The sequence below is a fragment of the Mus musculus genome, chromosome 5, assembly GCF_000001635.26.
Source record: "Mus musculus strain C57BL/6J chromosome 5, GRCm38.p6 C57BL/6J".
Classification (NCBI taxonomy): Eukaryota; Metazoa; Chordata; class Mammalia; order Rodentia; family Muridae; genus Mus; species Mus musculus.
This window is the reverse complement of record NC_000071.6, coordinates 22,001,115-22,023,600: the sequence shown is the minus strand read 5'-3', so window position 1 is coordinate 22,023,600 and position 22,486 is coordinate 22,001,115. Positions and strand designations below refer to the sequence as shown.

General features: G+C 41.8%; 1 protein-coding gene across 2 annotated transcripts in view; it reads left to right on the top strand.

Annotated features, from left to right (window-relative positions):
• Window positions 1-22,486, top strand: part of Reln (reelin) — a 460,252-nt gene that overhangs the window by 321,105 nt on the left and 116,661 nt on the right. For both annotated transcript variants that reach the window (NM_001310464.1, NM_011261.2), the window contains exons 21-25: window positions 4,557-4,749; window positions 5,466-5,578; window positions 12,427-12,564; window positions 13,299-13,485; window positions 19,359-19,564. In NM_001310464.1, coding sequence (NP_001297393.1) covers window positions 4,557-4,749; window positions 5,466-5,578; window positions 12,427-12,564; window positions 13,299-13,485; window positions 19,359-19,564 — 837 coding nt within the window. The remainder of the gene's footprint in view (window positions 1-4,556; window positions 4,750-5,465; window positions 5,579-12,426; window positions 12,565-13,298; window positions 13,486-19,358; window positions 19,565-22,486) is intronic.

Sequence of the window (22,486 nt, the reverse complement as noted above, 5' to 3'; positions counted from 1 at the left end):
GGTAGCTTGGTGGGCGAGGGGGAACCCGCAGAAAGATGAAGACAGAAAGGGCTGCCACACACCGTGGACCACAGAGAGGTGGCCATAATGCAGAACATGTCAGAATTACCAAAGGAAAATAACAGTCTTCACAATTGAGGGTGGTTTAAATACCAATGCTTTGCTTTCGTTCTCAGTTAATCAAAGTCACAAAACATATGAGCACCTAGATAAGAGGTAACAAGCAGGCAACATTTTTGAAAATTACCCTTTACAAATAAAAAGCACATGTCTTTCAGGTGGTCACTGGACATCTGTAAAACCTGATTATGAACTGGGATCAGAGGCAGTCTCCACAATAACAATAGTCAACACTGGAAGCGGGAACACCTGAGGAACCAATCCCCAGAGCTAGAAAAGACAGTAAAAACAAACAGCAACTTTGCTCAAAAGTCACCAAAACCTGGTCGGAGTTGGTTAAACCTTTAAACAAAGATGGTTTTTTAAGGCCCTCCTGTTCCCTTGTCCAAAGACCCCCTCCACACACAGCATGACGGTGGACAGGGTTTCACGGCAGAAGTGCTTTCTAAAACACTTCTGTGGGCTTCTTATCAACTGTGTAACTCTGGGAACAGCAGATCTGCCTCTCACTTTTTCCCACTTAAGGTTCCCAGATGGCCTTGACTCAAAGGTCAAATGAGGTCCTCTCGATGTTAGAAAGTGCCCCACACACGGTGCTTTTGTGAGATTCCGGCATAGTTCTGTATCTTAAGGGTTTGCTTATATGAGTGACATATGAGCCCTTTCCTCCCCTGGGGAAAAAGCTTCCGATCTGATCCCGAGAGCAGGTTCGCTGTCCGTAAGGGGTAAGGTGGGGAGAGACCTTTGTCTCCTTTGTGCTCCACAGAGAGTAAGTGTTGACCTGTGGCTATTCATGTGACATTAAGGTGTTATCTGCTTGACAAATTTTCCTGCCAGGTGGAAAGAGATATCCCCAGCCTCTCATTACATCTTGTAAGTAGATGCAGTCACTTTTAAAAAAGCATTTCTTCATTTTGAAACACCCTTGAAAGACATCATAAATAAAGCTAACATCCCGATTCCTGGTGTATTTTGTCCCCAGAAGTCCCTGAGATGCTGATGTGGGCAGTTCTCTACATTCAGAGCTTCCATAAGAAGCTGTTCGGTTCACTTTTCCCTTTATAGACAAGTCTTGACTTCAGTGTGCAGCAAAGAGGAGCCATTCCATAAATGATGGGACTCAGCTCACCAAGTTCTCTTCTCCCCACCCCACCACCCCCCCCCAATAAGAGCAGACCTGGCGCCTCTGGCTTTCAGCTAATCTCACATAAGTCAGAGACAATCCCGTGAGCCTATGCTGTGACTGGGCTGCTACTAACTCGGATATCCGTACTTTTCCCGTTGCTTCAGCTGAAGGCATCAGAATAGATACCATGCAGTACTGGGAAGTTAGAAACACATTCGGTTCCAGGTTAGAACAAAAACAAGAGTGACTATAGCATAAACAAATGTAGCCGCTGATTTGTCATTTAACAAGGCTGGGGTAGTCCGAGGGGCCCTGCCTCCCTGCTTCAAAGTCTCAGCAGAAAGGACACCATCCACAGGAGGGCTGCAGGGTTCCCACTAATGGGCAAAGGATATGAAAGGATATGGCAGACCAATCCTAACCATGTCTGGGAGAAGTTTGGCAGAGGGGAAACTGTGACCAGAATATAGTGTACGGAAAAAAAAAAAAACTTGAAAGCCAAATAAGCAAATGCATCCTCCATCTCCCTGGGAAGGCAGAGTGATGCACACACTGTGCCCATCACTGAAAGATGCTCTTCCTCTTGCATCTAATTGTTGAGGATGCAGCAGTTCACATAGCATGGCTGTGGTTGAAAAGTGGGGAGAGAGAGGAGACTGGCTGACCTCTGCATGAGTGTGCTACCTGCACCTGCCACAAACAGTCCAGACACCTACTTAACTGCGGCTATGTGTGTGTGTGTGTGTGTGTGTGTGTGTGTGTGTGTGTGTGGTGGGGGTAGCAAGACTGTTGTTGTCAGTGCTGAACTATACACTTTGTAACTTGTTCTTTCTTGGTATCTTAGCAACTTGGAACGTCTCTCGGGTTTGAGTGGTTCAACTCTTTAGCCAAGTTCATGGCAACCTCTTTAACCATGCAAAGGGGAGGTGTGTAAAGCAGGCAATATGTAAATCACAGCATTTCCTGCTGTTTCTGCCTAAAGTGAGGAACTTTCCGAACCTCCTTGGAAGTGATCTTAAGTGTTTTCACAAGTTAGGGAATTTGGGACTGGACATGGCAGGTGGAAGGTTTCTGTGGCTATCACTTGTAGACCCTTAAACTTAAAGTCCTGTGAGCTGTTGCCCATGAGGTTTTCTCTAAAGATGTCCAGGAGACAGAGGTATCTTTTTAATACAAAACAAGTTCAGTGAAGCCTTGTTGTCTGCCTACTAACATCCATTCTAAGTGACAATACAAAACAGCCCTCAGAGGTAAAAACATCACTTAATATTCATATTCATATTCTCTCTCTCTCTCTCTCTCTCTCTCTCTCTCTCTCATTCACACACACACACACACACACACACACACACAGATCTCAAAATTGGAAAACCCTTATGCCTACTTAAGAAACCAAAGGAGTGACACAGACAGGTTTGTACCTTTATGGCTTGTTGCTGCACTTGTTCTGTGTGACTTTCATTGTTCCAGTGTTGCTAAAAACTTAAATCTAACACTTTACACTTTCAGGGTTGCATGTTGTATGTTCTGACATGTAAAGAAGTCACAGTTTTATATTTTTCACATCACAATATCACTACATAGTAATTGAGAGCTCATAGTTTATTGAATGGCTGTAAGAAATTTTATTTCAAGTTACAATGGTTCCTTCTTAGAGTAATTGAAAGCAGGGCTTTGTAGTCTACCAGTGGTGGTTTCTCATTGAGATCTCACCATTTACCATTTACCCGTTTTCTTGTCCATTAAACTTTATATGCCCCTGTACAGGGGAACGTCAGGGCCAAGAAGTGAGAGTGGGTGGATAGGGGAGCTGGGGGGGGGGAGTTATAAGGAACTTTTGGGATAGCATTTGAGATGTAAATGAAGAAAATATCTAATAAAGAAAAATATTTAAAAAAAAAGAAAGAAAGAAGGAATTCTCTCCACTACCCAGCATCACAGTAAGCTTGACTCTAAGGAAGACAGTGTGGGCACTGCACATAGCCCAGTCTTAGGACTAATGATGTGGGCACTGCACATAGCCCAGTCTTAGGACTAATGTGGGCACTGCACATAGCCCAGTCTTAGGACTTGGTTGAGACTCAACAAATGATCAGCTCCATTCTTAGTCATGAACAAGCTGCAGTACTTTCCATTTATTAGGTATATTTGCAAGGCCAGCAGGAGTGAATGTGACGATTACTGAACATTCCACTAACCTAGACATTGAGGCTTTTCTGTTTTCTTTCCATATTCATCGTTCAAGTGAAAAGTCTTAGTTTAAAAACTGTTAAGCAATACTTATTACTCATTGTTGGAGAAAGTCTATATTTTAGACCCTTGATTCTCAGTCCATAATGAACTTATAGATGGGCAATAGTCTACTTACTATATAATGCCTTCTGAGGACGCATATACATTCTCTGTGTGCATGTATGCACTAGAGAAGGTTGTTGCCTGATGCTGGGCCCGCTTCAGAGTGGAAGACACATTTGCTGGCAGGCAATCTGAGTGCAGTTAGTACTCGAGTGGCTTACAGTGACCCATGTCACTGAAGTGCAAAGGTGTCCATAGTTTGATCCTGGATACATTACAAATCCCTGAGTTCTTTCTCTCTCTCTTTTTTTCTTCTAAATGTGACACTGCCTTTGTCTTCCTTCACACAGCTTGCCACTATAGTCACAGGGTACTGATGTGAAAACCAAAACTTAAATTTGACTGATTTGGGGCACAAAGATTAAAAATATACTACAACATTTTTAATATTGAATTCATGAGTATTAAAATATTTTATCAAATCTCTACCACTACAAACATTCTAGTCAATTGACTTTATATAGCATTTGTGGATAGTATTAAAACTTAATCATAATGTATTTTAATATACTTGTATCGCCTTCATCAATATTTGAAATACAGATGGTATACTGCCAGGTGCCTACTCCAATTTACTTTTGCTTTTCCAGTTCTCTCTAGGTAGGCTCTGAGATTACCGCCAACTCGTAATATATCAGTAATCATTTAATATTGACTATGTTTTTATAAAATTGTCTTTGAAGTTAGAATTGTTTCATTGAGATAGATTCCAGCTGCCAAGATTAATGAGAGTAATATATCAGTTCTCAGTTTCAGATACATCTGACAAACCGTATGTGTTAACGTTTTTTAAAGGTCTTCTTTGGTTCAAATTGAATTTGTGAGACTTACTGAAATCTATTCTGCAACTCAGCTAGGTTTAAGTGAAGTGAAACCGTGTGAGCTGAGAATAAGAACTCAGTCTTCCCTGACACAATGCTTGTAGAAGTTCAATTTCTACCTTAATGCCTTTCAGTTTTACGGGAGATTCTAAACTTGCCTCAAGCATGCGCTATGTGGAAACACAGTCCATGCAGATCGGAGCATCCTATATGATTCAGTTCAGCCTAGTGATGGGATGTGGCCAGAAATACACTCCTCACATGGACAACCAGGTGAAGCTGGAGTACTCAGCCAACCACGGCCTTACATGGCACCTTGTACAAGAAGTACGTAAGTTTTCTCTAAAGCTCATAATTAGTACCATTTCCTTTAGTTGAAAAGAAACAAAATTATGTAACCTTGACATCAAGTTATAAATCTCACAAAGAGACTACTCCCGACTAGTACCAGATACCAAAGAGCAATTGGAAATTTAAAAAAAGAAGAACCCAAGACTGGATCCTCTTGGTAGTGTGTTTTGAATATTATTTCTTTAGCTCTCTTCCTCTGAAAACCTGTCTCCTCTTTCTTTATGGTATTTCTATCTGTTCTTTTCCCTTCCATGGGAACACTACATAAGGAACGTGGTACCTTAGAAACACAAATAAAAACTATAATCTAATTTTTGGAATAAGTTTACTTTATATAACACACACACATAAACACACTCACACCAACATTCTGACAGTGTAATAAATAAAAAAATATAATGCATAAAATAAATTTTATAAATGCTTGTGCTAATAGATCAACATTAATCCTCATCCATTTCTATTTGTGGTGAAAACTGAAAGATGTTTAATTCTATGATGACATCTCAGTTGTAATTACTTCCCAAATGTTTTTGGCTTAACAAAGGGAAATATCATGAATTTAGTCTCAAGTTGTAGTAGATAAAATTACAGCATTAGCTTTCTCAGAGGTTTTTTTTCTCTTGCCGTGGGAAATGAAACATGTCCATTGGACAAATGGAAGCTGAGTTTGGCTTCTTCCTCTCTTTCAGGAATGCCTTCCCAGTATGCCAAGCTGCCAGGAATTTACATCTGCCAGCATTTACCATGCCAGCGAGTTCACACAGTGGAGAAGAGTCACTGTTGTTCTTCCCCAGAAAACATGGTGAGAACCCTTGCCTTAAATGTGGCTGTCGCTTCCATTCTTTTTTTTATTATTAGATATTTTCTTTTTTTTTTCCTTTTTTTTTTTGTTTTTTTTTTTTGTTTTGTTTTGTTTTTTGGGTTTTGTTTTGTTTTTTGTAGTAGGGGTTTTTGTATTAGATATTTTCTTTATATACATTTCAAATGTTATCCCAAAAGTTCCCTATACCCTCCCCCTGCCCTGCTCCCCTACTCACCCACTCCCACTTCTTGGCCCTGGCATTCCCCTGTACTAGGGCATATAAAGTTTGCAAGACCAAGGGGCCTCTCTTCCCAATGATGGCCGACTAGACCATCCTCTACTACATATGCAGCTAGAGACACAAGCTCTGGAGGTACTGATTAGTTCATAATGTTGTTACACCTACAGGGTTGCAGACCCCTTCAGCTCCTTGGGTACTTTCTCTAGCTCCTCCACTGGGGGCCCTGTGTTCCATCCAATAGATGACTGTGAGCACCCACTTCTATATTTGCCAGGCACTAGCATAGCCTCGTACGAGACAGCTATATCAGGGTCCCTTCAGCAAAATCTTGCTGGCATATGCAATAGTGTCTGGATTTGGTGGCTGGTTATGGGATGGATAAAATTGACTTCCAACCCAAAGTCACTTCCATTCTTGCTCTGGGCTCTGGATTAGCAGGACATGAGTGTGAAGATAAGGTCTGCACACTTCTAAGATTGTTTTCTCCCTACCCAGAAGCCCTGTGTGTCTTATAGACTCGGGGTTGCAGACAATGGAGATAATGAGAAATATGAAAATTTGGTTTTCCCAGTGTCTGCTGCTTCTGACCTCTCTTCTTGCCCTGAAATTTTATTTTTGTGGCAGAGCACAGTGAGCCCACTTCTTTACATTTGACATTCAAAACAAAATGATGCAAGGTATCCAGAAACCCAAGTTGTTTGGATTGCAAATTTTTCTCTCATCAAAGAGCCCAACTTTTTATATCAAAAGCTTAACACACATTTCTTCCCTAGTCACTTTTTTTTTTTAGTAACAATAGAAATCGTGCCTTGGAGGATGAGGCCACAGTAAACAAGGAAAAAGGACAGTTGAGAAGAGGAAAGAAAAAAAATGTAGTTTTTTTTTGCAGACATTATGTTTTTCATTTTAGTCTTTTCAGTCAAAACACTGAAATATATATGCCTTTTTTTATTCAGTGCTGTGCATAACATTAAGCCCTTTTTTAGTATAATCTTGTCCAAAGAAAAGGCCTTGGACTAGAAAGTGGGTCTGAATTCTCCATAATGCTTCTCCAGTGGTGAACCAGCTGCCTGCTCCTCACCAACACCGCCTCCTCAAGGCAGCATCCTGTCAGGATGGGCTGTCTTAACTAGTTTATGTTAAAGGTTCCTTACAACCCTGGAATTCTCAGATTCTAGGATATGTGTAGAAGAGAAAGCATAAACAAGATGAGCATTGTATTTTTCTGTGATCTCTACTTTCAAGGCCCCTTTTATGAAGAGAAAATGACTAAACAAATCTTTCTCCGATTGTTTTATATATAAAAGCTAGACAGCTCACAGAGTCAAATGGACGGCCCAGGATTGCTCTACAGCTCCTGTTGGCTGAATGTCTGTGCTGTGTGACAATGGCTCCTTGATTGTTTTTCCAGTGCATCATTATGTCAGTTGGAAGAAATGCTTGAAATTTGAGTTCCACAAGTTTTTTGGGTTTTTTTGTGTCCCACTGTGAGCCATTTCCAAGATGCTTGTTGCAGCTTGGTATAATAAGTTCTTGCTTTCTTTAATATTCTACTCTTTGTGTCTACTGCTGAGAATGTAATCAAGGTTTTTATTTAATTTCAATGACATTCCAAGCATGTATTTCAATGAAAGCATCTGTAAAACAACACCTCGAACAATCAAAACACTGATCGCTCTGAACACAAGCTCCTGGGGGCTTTCTGGTGCGAATTGCTGCATAATTAAATCTATTTCTCTCATTATTAAGAAAAACACCAAGTGGTTTTATTCATTGGCATGTTTGATTCAATTTCAAAATGGCAATCCTAAGACAATATTGATAGGGTTGAGAGATGTCTTTATGCCTAGAAACGTTCTACCCCAACATTGTCTTTTATTTGTGCCACATGTATGCCTGATGCCTTCAGAAGCCAAACATGGCATTAGGTCCCCTGGATCTGGATTTACTGACAGTGGGTGCTGGGAATCACACCCAGGACCTCTGGAAGAGCAACCAGTGTTCTTAACCACGGAGCCATCTCTCCATCCCTGGACCAGCATTCTCATTTATTATAGATTAGGTAGTATCCAAAAAGTATTTTCCTATCAGAAAACCAACCACCCTTTGTACCTTGTTCTGCACTCAGATGGTATGCCACACTTGCTTCTTAGTCTAAAACATAACATCCCTGAACTGGATGTTATTACGGTTAATCCTCATCGGTATTAATTGTCACATGAAGGGCAATGCGGTGTCCAATCCTGTACGTTCAGTAGAGTGCCTGTCCTATACTAACAGTCTTCATGGGATGTTAGAAATTAAATTGAACCTTGACTTAAAGTGCATCAGTGAACTAAAGAGGTAATGCACTGTAACATATATGTACATATATGACATGAAAACAGAGGAACCTATTTGGGGCAGGAAGGGGCCAAGGAGGAGGAGAAATAGGAAAGGGGAGAGTAGGGGAGGGCAATGTGTGCAAAATGCAATAATATATGTATATGAAAATACCATTACAGAAACATTATTTTGTACACCAAGTAAAAAATTTGAATATATTACTTTCAAATAAAAAAATTATTCTAGTGACCATGTGCCTCTAGGCACATGCACTCTGTAATCTAATTCTGCTTTTCCAATTTTCCTTCAGACTTCTTAGAGGGGTGAAAGTATTACTTTAGAAAACAAACAGCCCAGTATAGTATTTATTTCAGTGTTCCTACTGACTCATAGTTAATGTAAATATTACTGCTACATGAAAAGAGTTCTAAGCTGGTTAGTGCTCTGTTTCTGAGTCTATAATGCTTAAAGTCTATGGAAGCATAAAGGTTGAACCTATTTAGTGTCCTCAATATCCTTCGTAATTTTTATTATGTTTATTTCAAGTGATTGCAAATAGCATTCCAATGGGGAAACACGCAGATTGTTTTGAAGGAGTGTTATTTCTCTGACCAAATCATTGTTCTGTTTTGATTCCAACATGTATGCAAATACACACTGAGTGCATTAAAGCAAGCATGGTCCTTGCATTCTCCCAGATATGTTAGCTTTGGAAAATGTGCTCGATCGGATAACTGTCAAGTGGAAATAGCTGCTGGATACACCTGCTCAGTGAAATTACACTGTATAGGAGCTGAGTGTTTGTTACCCAATGAAAATTAATTTCATTTTTATGAGGGACATTTACATAAGAACAGGGCCTAATGAGACCCAAACAGCTGTCAGTTGCTGACTTCATAAACAAGTCAACACCTAAATCACGGGCTGAGTCTCAGAATAATTGAGCAAATGTAATTACTGGAACTCTAAGGGTGGAAAATACAATTTAGTCAGCCTTCATTTACCTTGACTCTTCAGGCTATATAAGCCTGGAAAGATGAGCGGATGCCAGGATGCTCTGGTCTTGAAGTTTATGAGAGGAAGGCTTGTATTAAGATTCAAGTTTTGTTGCTTTTAGAAATGCGTAGTTTGACTTTTGTGTTTTAAATGCAAGTCAGTGTTATGTCATGACCTCTTTAGAGAGGAAGGATGGATGGATGAATGGACAGATGGACAGACAGACAGATGGATAGGTGAACAGGTGGGCAGGTGGATGGGTTGACAGGTAGATGGATGGATGGATGGATGGATGGGTGGATGGATGGGTGGATGGATGGATGGATGGATGGATAGATGGACAGATGGTAGAATGAATTGGCAGATGAAATATCTGTGTTGAGGACAGCATCATACAGTTCTGTGTGTGCAAATCAGTGTGATCACACCTCACCTTCCCTCATGAAATCCACTGGAGACGGCTCACACGGTTAATTTTTTTTCTCACTAAAAATGAATCCAATCAATATTCAACCCCCTTTTCCTGGCTCTTCTCCTAGTTGACATGAATATGTAGAGTATATTAAAGTGAGTAACCTTAAACTCTCCGTCATAAGGAAATCCGTCCTCAAGAGTTTATGAGAGCAAGGATCTCTTCCTTAGGATGCACACATGGCTATAAGAACATAAACTGGAAACCTAAGCAGGGCTCCTCGACACCTCCACCCCGTTTCAGTACTGAAGGGAGAAGGCCTTCAAAACAGCATTCCCACCAGTACGCTAAAGGCGTCTAACTATGGAGAAATAAGCCACTAGAGGGGTCAGACTTGAAGGGATTGTAAGCATCAGTTTGTCCACACCCTTTATTTGAAAAATGAGGAGCTGGAAGCCTCTGCCAGCTTGGAGTCATTAGTAAAGATCACACAGCTGCTACACTGCAAAGCTGGGGTCCTGGAATCTTTTCCCTGCTTCCTGGTGCATTCTTCAGTCTATTACCTTTGGAAGTCAGAAACAGACTCCTCTTGTAACCTGTTTGACTCATCTTTAGCACACTATTTTTGAGCACCTAATTTATCCTCTTCCTGTACAAGCTTTTGAGATGAGTGCTGTCCTTATAGCCAGAAGACCAGGGCCTGGTCAGCTGGGACTTGATATGACTCAGATTATATTCAATTTTAGAAGAATAGAGCAGTCTCTTCTTTTCATGGCCCCATGAGTCATCGTGTCCATGGGGTTTGTTTGCCCAATTCTATAGAGCACTATACTTCTATTAGTCACTGTTCTATTGCTGTGAAGAGACACCATGACCAAGGCAACTCTTATAAAAGAAAGCATTGAATTGGGGCTGGCTTACAGTTTTAGAAGTTTAGCCCATTATCATCATAATCATCATAGTGGAGAACATGGCAGCACACAGTCAGCCAGGGTGCTGGAGAAGTAGCTGAGAGGTCTACATCCTGATCTACGAGCAACACGAAGAGAGGCTCTAGGCCAGGTGTGAGTTTCTGAAACCTTAAAGTGCAGACTTCCTCCAACAAAGCCACACCTCCTGTTCCTTATCAAGTAGTGCCTCTCCCTGATGATCAAACATTGAAGTATATGAGTGGGCCTTTGGGGACATTCTTATTTAAACCACCACAGTACTCTAATGAACCCTACTTTTGCTGTAGGCTTTCTAAAAGCCAGCTGGTAATAGTACCATGAAAAGCAAGATAGCTGTTAAATTACAAGCGTAAGATACTACTACAGAGATGTCTCTGCCTTATTTTCATGACAGGTTCTGATATGCAAATAAACCCATCTACTGGGACCATCCATGAACCCTGGAAATCTCCTGCTACAAATAAAAGCACAAACTATTAGCAACAGATCATTAACAGAATAAACAAATAGACGCTTGGTCTGATTTTTAACAGTCTGTTGTGCGTGTATGGTGTGCTCAATATGTGTAATTGGTGCAGGTTATTATGGATCATGCAAAGACAGACCAAGTGTATCTATAGAGTGTGCTAGGGAGTGCTATGATTAACAAAGATAAGCACACACAAGAATTCTGAAAATTCTATGTTGTTGCTTCTGCTGCTATGGTTGCTGTTGCTGTTGTTATATTATTGTGTTGTTGTTATATTGTTGTGTTGTTATATTGTTGTGTTGTTATATTGTTGTTGTTATATTGTCATGTTGTATTGTGTTGTTGTGTCATATTGCTGCTGTGTTCTTGTTATGTTCTTGGGTTGTATTGTGTTGTGTTGCTATAGTGTTATTGTTATATTGCTATTATGTTGTATTATGTTGTGTTGTTGTATTGTTATATTCTTGTGTTGTTATATTGCCATTGTGCTGTTGCTATGTTGATGCATTGTATTATGTTATATTGTGTTGCTATATTGTTGTATTGTGTTATGTTGTGTTGTTATTTATGCTGTTATATTGTTTTGGTGTTATGTTGTTTTGTTGTGTTTTTGTTCTTCTTGTTGTTGTTGTTGCTATGTTGCTGTATTGTTGGTAATAGTGGTGATGGTGTTCTAGCACTTTGACAAAAAGAATTTACCACAGATCTCTGGAAAATCCTACATGTGAAGATTTCTCTGTAATTTTTTTTTAATTTAAGTAGTCACAGACTTTAAGCCTGCTTTTATATGACCCTCAAAGTACCTTCTTAAGTCTCCAACTTCAATGGCCTGAGACCCCAAGTGTTTTGGTTCACCTTTCTGCCTCTAAGGTCAGCTGGCCCATGAAACTCAAACAAGTCTGTGTTTCAGAATAAGCGTGTCCTCAGCCCCCAATGCTCTTCTTCTCAGCAGCACTTTCCAGGGCATCTTCTCTACACCACTGCATGCCAAAAAGGTTGTCTTATGTTATAAACCAAATTAAAGTCTTCTAATAATGGCTGACGCGATTGTTTCGAGAAATTCTGTTACTCTAGGTAAAATACTTTGTATTCTCATCTGTGAAAGGCATGCTTCGTTTCACAGGTAGCTTTTACTTTTGAATGTTCTTTATTTCTAGAATCAAATTTTTGAGTAACAGTAGAAAGACTGGCCTTCTACTTTTCTTTAAAATGCTGCAACTAAATTAAGATTAAAACATAATATGGGCAGGTCCTTTCTCAACTTTTTTTCATGATAGAATTGCTGAATTATGAAATAATTGAGCCAAAATGAAGCCAAAGACAAATGCTGGGAACCCTAACAGACGTTCAGGGGACGGACAGACAAGGAGGGGGTTGTTATCAGAAAGGTGCAGAATTCTGGTATTCTTAGTGAGAAACACCATAGCTAACTGATATTGCCTGCTTTGGTCCTAGGTCCGGTGCCACCCGCTTCCGTTGGAGTCAGAGCTATTACACAGCCCAGGATGAGTGGGCTTTAGACAACATTTACATTGGGCAGCAGTGCCCCAACATGTGCAGTGGGCATGGCTCATGTGACCATGGCGTGTGCAGGTGTGTGCTTCTGAGAGTATGACCCACTCCTGTGTCTCAGGGTCTGTGGTTCATCCCTGCAGATATTTTCCCAGCGCAAAGACTCATACATAACAAAATCGCCAAAAGCAAGCCAGTCTCCTTCCTGTTCTCATTTCTTGTGTAAAACCCGCTGTTACGCTAATGTAAAGCCACGTATTATAAGCCTTTACATCTAACTCAAGACAAGCCCTGCTGGGTTTATTGTGAAAGTGCTGCAAGAATTTCCCATCTCACCCTGATCCTCTTCAATTAGACAAATATTGTAGCACTCTCTCCCACACCACTCAAAGTTGTGCCCACGGGAAGAAAGTGATTACACTTGAGTCCTTAAAGACCCCAAATATATGTCATTTAATCAGAAAGAACTATAAAATATCACCAGTGTGACATGTTAGTTGAATAAATGAACCTACATATAAGGTATTTTTAGACCAATGAGAAATCCCCATCTGTTGTACAAACATAAGCCCATGTGTCTTTCTGCATTACTTCTTAATCTTGAACTCCACAATTTTAACATAGTACTTCTAACTAAAGCCTCTACCCATTCTGAGGAATGTTAAAGAACCGGAGATAGTGCCATATCATAAACACAGTAAGGCTGTAGAAAAATCTAGTGTAAGGATAAGACCTGGGGGAACATGGGGTGGGGACATCCTAAGTAGGGAAGCCTTTGTGTTGCAGATGGCTTGCTTATTATGCATCCCTCACAGGTGTGACCAGGGATACCAGGGCACTGAATGCCACCCAGAAGCTGCACTTCCTTCCACGATTATGTCAGATTTTGAGAACCCGAGCAGTTGGGAATCAGACTGGCAGGAAGTTATTGGGGGAGAAGTTGTAAAGCCTGAGCAAGGCTGTGGAGTCGTGTCTTCTGGATCTTCTCTGTACTTCAGCAAGGTATGGCCGGGACTTGGATTGTGCCATTGGGGTAGTGACTGGTTTAACATGAGACTTGTTCACAAGCATCCCCAAACTCCACAGGTAGAGATATAAAGTGATTTTACTATTCCTCGCACCCCTTGCTTTTGACTGGCCATAGCCATGTGCCTGTCCCGTTGTGAGAGTTGGGGAACTCGTTTTATTATTGGTTTCAGTTACTTTGAATCTAGGTTAAGCCAGTTTAGAGTCCCCACTACTCATATTCTGTGCAGTGCTAGAGACTGACATGGGAGGTCAGCGTCTACCCTGGAGTGACATCCCAGATGCCCTCACTCACCAAGGCTATTGCACTTGATTTAAATCCCAGTGCTTTGCAAGCTTATGTCTTGAGCACCCTTGACTGAAACAGGTTCTTAATCTGTCCTCACTCTGCCCTTTGTAGAATACATGAGAGAGCAAGCCTGGGGTGGTAGATGAGCAGGGATAGGGACCAAAGAGCCTAGAGGTTAGGGACACAACTCTTCATGCAAGATCCGGTCTGATGCTTCCATTTCCTAGCCCTGTGACTTTAGGAACATAAGTTAATCATCTTTTTACTTAGTCTCCTTGTCCATAAAGTAGAGACAATAAGAGAGTCTGCTTCATTCCTGTTTTTATGTAGATTAAGGTATGTCAACTGTGTAGCAGATTCTGTGAATTTGTATTTATTGAATTCGTCATTCTGGAAATCCCCAGAATCTGGTTGGAGGGAGTAAGGACGATAGGACGGCGTTGTATACCGAGCTAGTCCCAGGGGACTGAGCAGCTGTCTATGTTGTGCAAACGTCTCAGAAACTGTTCTGCCTTAGTTTGGCAACTGCGGGTAGACTCTAGTGAACACTACATACAACTTGTTCTTGAAATGCTTCGCTTTCCTAACTGGAGCACCCAACTAGGCAAACAAATTGGTAACTATCAACAAGGGACCCAGATGCCAGGCAGAATAGCAAAGACTAATTCTCTTCACATGCCCGCAGTCCAATCCACATTGATTTGTTCAGGGTGAGTGGCACCTCTCTCCTCTCCTCCCATGCTACAGGATAGACAGACCACTGTACTCTGCCCTGCTCTGCTCTGGTTCGTCTCCTGTACAAGCATAAAAGGCATGGGACAGGCTCCAACCTGAGTGACATGTCTAGCCCTAATTACTGGCAGCTGTCTTTAGGATGTGAAGTGCCTAGTGCCATTTCTTCATAGAAGGGATTGCAGTCACCATTTCTGAGACAATTAGGAATGTCTCACTTTATTTACAGCCTATAGCAAGTAAACAGGTGTGAATGATATACCATAGGGCTGATACATTGCAGGAGTCATTTTGGCAGAAATCCAAGACAAGTTAATTCATGCAAGTGCAAAAATAGGTTCAGGTTTTGTTTTGATGCAGGTGTGAAACAAAGAATCTGCAAGAAATCAAGACAAGGAAGGATAGAAATCAGGATGGATCCATTTCCTGGCCATTGACATTAAAAATCCTCTCATCCCTGTCTTTAGAGATAATGGTCAATAAGTGACCACTATCCAGTGGAAACGTGGCTCTGCAGAATGGGAGGCTATGCTTGTGGGCAGTGTCTGTTTAAAAATCAGATTTAAAATGTAAATCTTTCACTGGTAAACATATGTGCATATGTTTTTAAGCATAAAACTGTCCTGGGTTACATATCAGTATTCCTTCAACTTGATTCAAAGTTGTCTTTCTTGAAGTCAGACTGCCTGAGTATACCGCATCCCAGGGCTCAGCTCAGGTGCTGGGTCCCTTGGAGAGTGATTTCTGTGTATTTCAGTATTCTTGTCTGTAAAGTGGAAAGTTGAGTCAGTGCAGATGAGGAACAAAGCGTCGTGCTGGGCATGATACGCATTAGTCGGCACTGCTGCAGTTTTATGACAGTAAATTGTGAATTAGTGCCTCTAAATCCCACATACACGCCTTTCTACTTAAAAATCATCATTTCAAAAGTGAAAATTTTCCCTTCATCTCTCAATTCAGCCTTCCCCTCTGGACTTCTGTAAAAATATCTCGTCCCCTCCCTTTTTTCCTCCCCTCTTTGCCTTAGCAGCCTCTGTTTAGAATTCTAAGTGGGAAAAATACCTTAAACCAAAAGAGTTGAAAATTGGGCCCAGGCAATCAAACTAAGGCAAGCTTCAGTGGCCTCTGGGAGAGTTGTTATGTACTCAGAGATCACTTCCCTTTTCCTGTGTCACAGCGACTGTCACTGCGAGAGTGGGACTGTCACCACATTTCCACAGGGAGGGTCTGCAGGTGGCACCTCAGAGTCTCTGAGGGTTGGTCCAGGAGCCAGGCTTGTGTGCTCAGTAAGTAGTTGGGCATTCTCCACTACAGAGCATTTGAAATGATGGACAGGCAGCAGAGGAAGAGGTGGAAGTCAGGTGCCACCACCCTAAGTCAATGCGCCCAAACCGTTGGTCCCCTCCCTCCCTCGTTGGCCACAAGTGTCCAGAGTATGCTGTGGCCCTCCTTCCCCACCTGCATCACTTGTATTGGTTTTCCAAGCATGCGTTTCCTGCTCCAGCCAGGACTGTCCCCTGGTTAAAGGTTGTAACTGTTTCTCTTCCTTTGAGCTGGCTCAGCTGTTCTGTCTCCTACAGTCTCTGAATTGACATAACCTTTGCCACATCCCACTAAACGGCTGCCCTGCCGTTTCCAGGCAGCTCACAGGAGCTGGGCCCAACTACCCGAGTCACTGTATTCTCGAGATTGCTCTCTGATTGGCTGCGTAACTGATTGTTTCCCTTTATTGCTTTTCTACAGTACCAGACTGGATGCAGTCTCCATAGCCGAGCTGATCTCTAGATAAAATGATCAGCTCCAAAAAGCCTGTCATGATCTCGACATTTACATCTCAATAAAGACTCAAAAGACTAAGTAGGTCTAGAGTTATTAAATGTCCACAGGACCAAGGGGACCTCTGCAAGTTAGGACAGTCGGCCTGCAGCAACTGTCAGTGTTGTCTCTGACAATCAGGCTGTGGCTTCTCTACCCGGTGGTTTGTGTGGTACAGTTATTAAAGAGTTAATTAATTTAACTAACAAGGAGAAACTCTAAGGAAATGGTGACTTCCAGGTAAATATTATACAAGCGTTTCTTGCGCGTGACATTTTGAATAAAGAAAGCTAAGGAGGCGCCGCAGGTGCAGCTCCACAGATTCCTAGAGGTTTTGTTATCAGTCTGTTACCTGCTGCTGATAAGCTTTGATTTACTTTAGCTGAACCCTTAAATTAGGAAGCCATGTAACCTCGAATTGGTTTTTCTTCTACATACCAGTCCTCCTGTATAGACCCCGAGGTCTGACAATACTAGGACGCCTAAGGTGATTCCCACAGTACTTCAAAACAACTGTAAGATAGTTTCCCCACTATGGGAATTAGTGTGTTCATGCTCATTTAGCCATATCCAACACATGTATACAAACATACATGATGTGCATGCGTGTACACATATGTGCATAAATCCACACATCACAGCAAAGTAAGAAAACGTCAAGCAGTTATTACATTATATTCTAAATTGTGACAAAATTTTATCATGAGCCTTTTTTCTTTCAAATCTGTATTCAACGTTCTGGGCCACTGAAGAAAAGAAATGCTGCGTGCTGTTTCTCCATGAGAAACAACCACTCTCGGTGCCAAACCAAGCATTTGTGTAATACTTCCCACCATTTCCCAAAGTCCTAAAAAAGCAGGTTTCCAAATCCCTATAGACTTTCCCTGTCACCTGGAGGAACAAGCCAGCGCTGTGGGCTCACAACAGACCCTCACTCCAATAGCTAATTGTGATAATTGGATTTGTGTAATTCTCACCTCAGAGCCTCATCCTCTGGCTCATTCCCACATGCTGTGATTTTCCTAGACGCTTGCTAGATTGCAATGAACCTGCTAAAACTCTTGGAGGTGTTTTCTTTTAGCAAACACCACTCTGCCTATGGTGGTCCTGGGGTATGAAAGAACTAGGTGTTTTTCATTTACCATATTTCAAATGAGCAGTTTAAAACAATACAAAGCACAGACAAGAGTTCCTCACACTTACACTAGAAATTACAGCTTTACAGAATGAGCCTCTGCATCCGAATCACCTTCAGGGGTCATTTGCAGATACCCTGGTTTCTTTTGGACTCTTAATTGGCTTTAGAGCTCTTGCTAGCTTAATTGCTCCACAGATATCCACCACCATGACTTCTAGTGACAGAAAAACTCTCCCTCAGTGAACCTGGGAGATGAAACTAGGACTCAGTGTGACTGTGAAGGGGGTTCACTCTAATCTATATGTATCACCTCTGTTTTCCTTCTTGACTTCTGGTTGAACTCCCAGGTGGCCTCTAAGACCAGAGCAGTCCACTGATTAACTTTGGTAGAACCCAGCGACATGGGAGAATCCCACAATGCATCGTGGGAGAATCCCACAATGCACCTCTTTGCTCCACCGCAACTTGAAGCCATTACAGAAAACTGGAGTGACAACCTCTTGTCAGCCAGTGTCCAACCCCTCACAGCAGCACACTGACATACGGGGACACAGCAAGAGAAGGAAGTGGGCTTCTGGACTTCAGGAAATGTCTAACACATTAGAACAGAAGAGACTGTTGCATGGTTTCAAAGCTTCCTTCCTTAAATGGCACCTCACACCATCTTCTTTGAGAGTGAGCAAGGCAGGTGGAGAAACTGCAAGACTTCCTTTTTGCCAAGAGGCTTCTGTCTTGCCCACTTCACTTTAACTTGCTTTGGAGATAAGAGCTGTGAAGAGGTCTCTGGGGAAAATATACCTTCAAGAATGCAAGCAGCATTCCAGACGCCTTACATACATGCCGCCTGTTATTTAATCCAGTTGTCACATCACTGTGAGGAAGGTATAATTACCCACATTGCACCTTTGAAGAAAATAAAAGCTCAGAAAGGCCTCACAGCTCATGGACAGGATGAATAGACTGGGAGTCAAGCCCGGCCCATCCGATGCCAACTCAGTCAGAGAGGCTGCCTTTGAAGCACGGGGACCTGGGTTCAATTCCCAGAAGCCACATGAAGAGTTAAACTAAACTAAACTAAACTAAACAACAAAACCCACTACCCAGGCTTATCAGCACGCCTTTCATCCCAGCACTCAGGAGGCAGAGGCAGGTAGATTTCTGTGAGTCTGAGGCTAGCCTGGTCTACATAGTGATCTCCAGGCAAGCCAAGTCTACACAATGAGACTCTGTCTCAAAATGTATAGCAATAAAATAAATGATAAAATAAATTAATTAAAATAAGAGCAGGTGCAGTAATATATACTTTTCTCTGCACTGGGAGAGGGGGAGAGAGTCAGGCATATTCCTAGAGCTTGCTGGCCAACCATATAGCCTAGTTGGCAAGTTCCAAACCAAAGAGATACTATGTCTAAACTAAACAGACAAATGCTGCCTACGTGATGGCACCCAGGGTTGTCTCAGGTCTTCCCATACATAAGCACACATGTGCACATGAACAAACACACATGCACCAAGTCTTTCTTCTCCATTACTCTGACATTAGATGACTTATAAAGCCAGGATTGGAAGTATTTTGTGTAAACCTAATTTTGCCCTATTTGTTTTAGAATCCAGAGTGTTCTTTGGTATAGTAGGAAATTCTCAAGTCTCTCAGCTGGATCTGGGGGTCAGTGATGGGAAACGAAGGGAGAGCGTCCAGGAGCAGGAGCTACAGCCACAGCAGACACGACAAAAGAGCAGAAGTTGCTCTTCTCGGTATTAACAGGCACTAGACTTGTCCTCTATAGTGCAGGGCCCTCATGTGGACTTGGAGCCAGGCTATAAAATACCAGAGCTTCCAGGTATCTAACTGTGATTCTTCTGCCCTTGGGAAAGGCTGGGAAGAGGCAGCTGGTGAGCTGGGACCTGGACACATCCTGGGTGGACTTTGTCCAGTTCTACATCCAGATAGGAGGAGAGAGTGCTGCATGCAACAAGCCTGACAGCAGAGAGGAGGGCATTCTGCTCCAGTATAGCAACAACGGGGGCATCCAGTGGCACCTGCTGGCAGAGATGTACTTCTCAGACTTCAGCAAACCCAGGTAAGCTCCACCTGGTGGGCCTTCCAGTGCATTCCAGTGAAGGTAGACGTTGAATTGGTATTGAAATGTTATCTAAAACGTTGACAGTTCCAGAAGCTCACACAGACTTGGCAGGAAAGCCAAGTCTAGAAAATGTTCTTCAACATGATTAAACGAAACCCACTTTGGACACATATTTAATTCTTTAGAGCTGTTAGTTGGGTGTGTTAGCACAAGCTATCAAAGCCCTTCCGAAGCTAAGGCAGGAGGGTCTCCTGAGGTCCAAACAGTCAAGGCTACGGTGAGATCTTGTCTCAGAGATTTGGGGAAATTGTTGACTCTAAGACGATCACTAACATTGATGCCCAGAGACGCCTGAGGCTACAGCACAGCTTTGCTTTGCCTGCTTCGCCTTTGAAGATTTTGTTTCCATTTCGTGGCACACACAGTACAGTTATGCAAGATGGATTTTTTTTTCTTTGGCCTGCATTTTCATGCACAATACCAAGGGATGGCCCTAGATGGCGGGTCTATAGAGTTTGGATTTTCTAAAGCTGTTCACATAACCTACCCAGGCTTTTATCTTGATAACTGGAGATTATATAGAATTCTGAAATGGCATAGACAACGACCGTTCAGGGCAATAATCACATTTAATGGTAATGCCTATACCAGGCAGTTGGCATATTACATATATTTAACCTTGGTTCTTTTGTGATTATGTAGTATTTAAAATTCTCTTTAATCTTAATATATTATATGAACATAACTTAAAACTATTCAAGACCATTTTTAAAGTATGTCTTTTATCTCTTATTTTTAGTTTAATGTGGAGATAAAATTCTTTTTTATATATTAACCACCAATCAATATTAACTTATGTTTAAGTCCTGTTTTACACATTATAACTAAGCCTTGTATTGAAAAATATTGAAGAAAATGCATATTTAATTTTTACAAATCAAATGAATTTTGCTACCTAAATTTTACATATTTTGTAGATTGGGAGTTTATAAGTTTGCTGTTTAAAAAAAAAAAAATGATCGCCATGCATGGTGGCGCACACCTTTAATCCCAGCACTCGGGAGGCAGAGGCAGGCAGATGTCTGAGTTCGAGGCCAGCCTGGTCTACAAAGTGAGTTCCAGGACAGCCAGGGCTATACAGAGAAACCCTGTCTAGGAAAAACAAAAAACAACAACAAAAAAAAATGGTCCTCTTAAAGGTGACACACTTTCTATAGAATTCTACTCCAAATAATGTTTTAGCCAATGTTCTATAGCTGTGAGGAGACAGCATTAATTGGGGCTTGCTCACAGTTTTAGTGGTTTAGTCTATTATCTTCATGGCAGGCAGCAAGCAGACAAGGAGCTGAGAGTTCTGCATTCCAATACCCAGGCAGCAGGAGAAGAGAGAGACTCTGAGCTGGGCAGGGCTTCTGAAACTTCAAAGCCCACCTAGTGACACACTTCCTCCTTCTAACAGTTCCACTCCCTGGGGACCAAGCATTCCAATCTATTCAAACTACCACAAATACTATGCAAAATCCTTAATTGAGTTAAGCACAGTGGCATATACCTACAAAAACTAGAATTGGAAAGGCTAAAACAAGAGGATCATGGTTGGGTCACAGCCTGAGCTATAGAGCAAGTTTCAGAAGAACCTGTAAAAAATAATAAATAAAAATAATAAAACAAATAGAAAGGAATGAATTGCTGAGGACTAAGTGGTTGGTGAGAACTTGAGTTTGGGTCCCCAGGACCCACAGGAAAAGGCAGACATTGTAATGATGCTTGTGATCCCAGTGATGGTGAGATAGAAGACAGGACAGGAGGGCCTTAGAGTTCACTGACCAGGTATCCCGTGCCACTTAGCAACGTTCCAGGCCAATGAAAGACTCTGTCTCAAAGAAATACGGAAAAAAACCCAGAACCAACACCTAAAGTTGTTCTCTGTCCTCTACATGCACACATATATATGCATACATGCTCAGTGTACACACACACCAATGCATACACACACCAGTGCACAGAGACACACATACACATGCACACATGATGTTGCAGGAATTTCCCTGTCCAATTACATTAGTGCAGCAGGAGGCCTGTGATTGGACAGGGAAAGGGAGGCAGAGCTAAGAGATGCAGAGACAGGGAACATCTCAGGGGAAAGGGAGAGAGGCCAAGAAGGAGGCAGATATGAACCAGCATGGCTTTAACTAGCCACAGGCAATTATGACATCATAAGGTTAGAATTATTGGGATAAAGCTTTTATCACTATCAATTGGTTCTGAAGTTGTTATATTGAAATCTTATAAATTGGGAATATATTGATACATACATCTGATTGGTTAATTATAAGCTTCTAGAGTTTTGATTCTACCAGGTTGAGGGATGGTGTGGTGGCTGACCACTTGGTAGACAGTCGTTGTATGGGTCTAGTGTGGTAGAGAAGGGAATTCGGGAGCTTCGGCCCTGCCAGAGGAACCACCCAGTTCAGATCACCCGGCTGGAACCATGTGGCCCGCCAGTGCACAGCAGTAGCGCAGGAACATGGTGGTTTCTATTTAATATTTCCTGCAACATGACATATACACACCAGTGCACAGAGACACACACACACAAAATATCCACACAAGTGCGGAGAGACACATATATGCACACACTCATGGCATGCACACACCAGTGCACAGAGGCACACACATGACATATACACACCAGTGCACAGTAACACACATGTACACACACATGATATACACATGCCAGTACACAGTGACACACATGTACACACACATACCAGTGCAGAGAGACACACATACACACACATGACATACACCACTGCACAGAGATACACATATGACATACACACAGCAGTGCACAGAGATACATATGCATGCACAAGCAATAAATAAATAAAAATATTTCATTGTGGAAATTTTTATGGA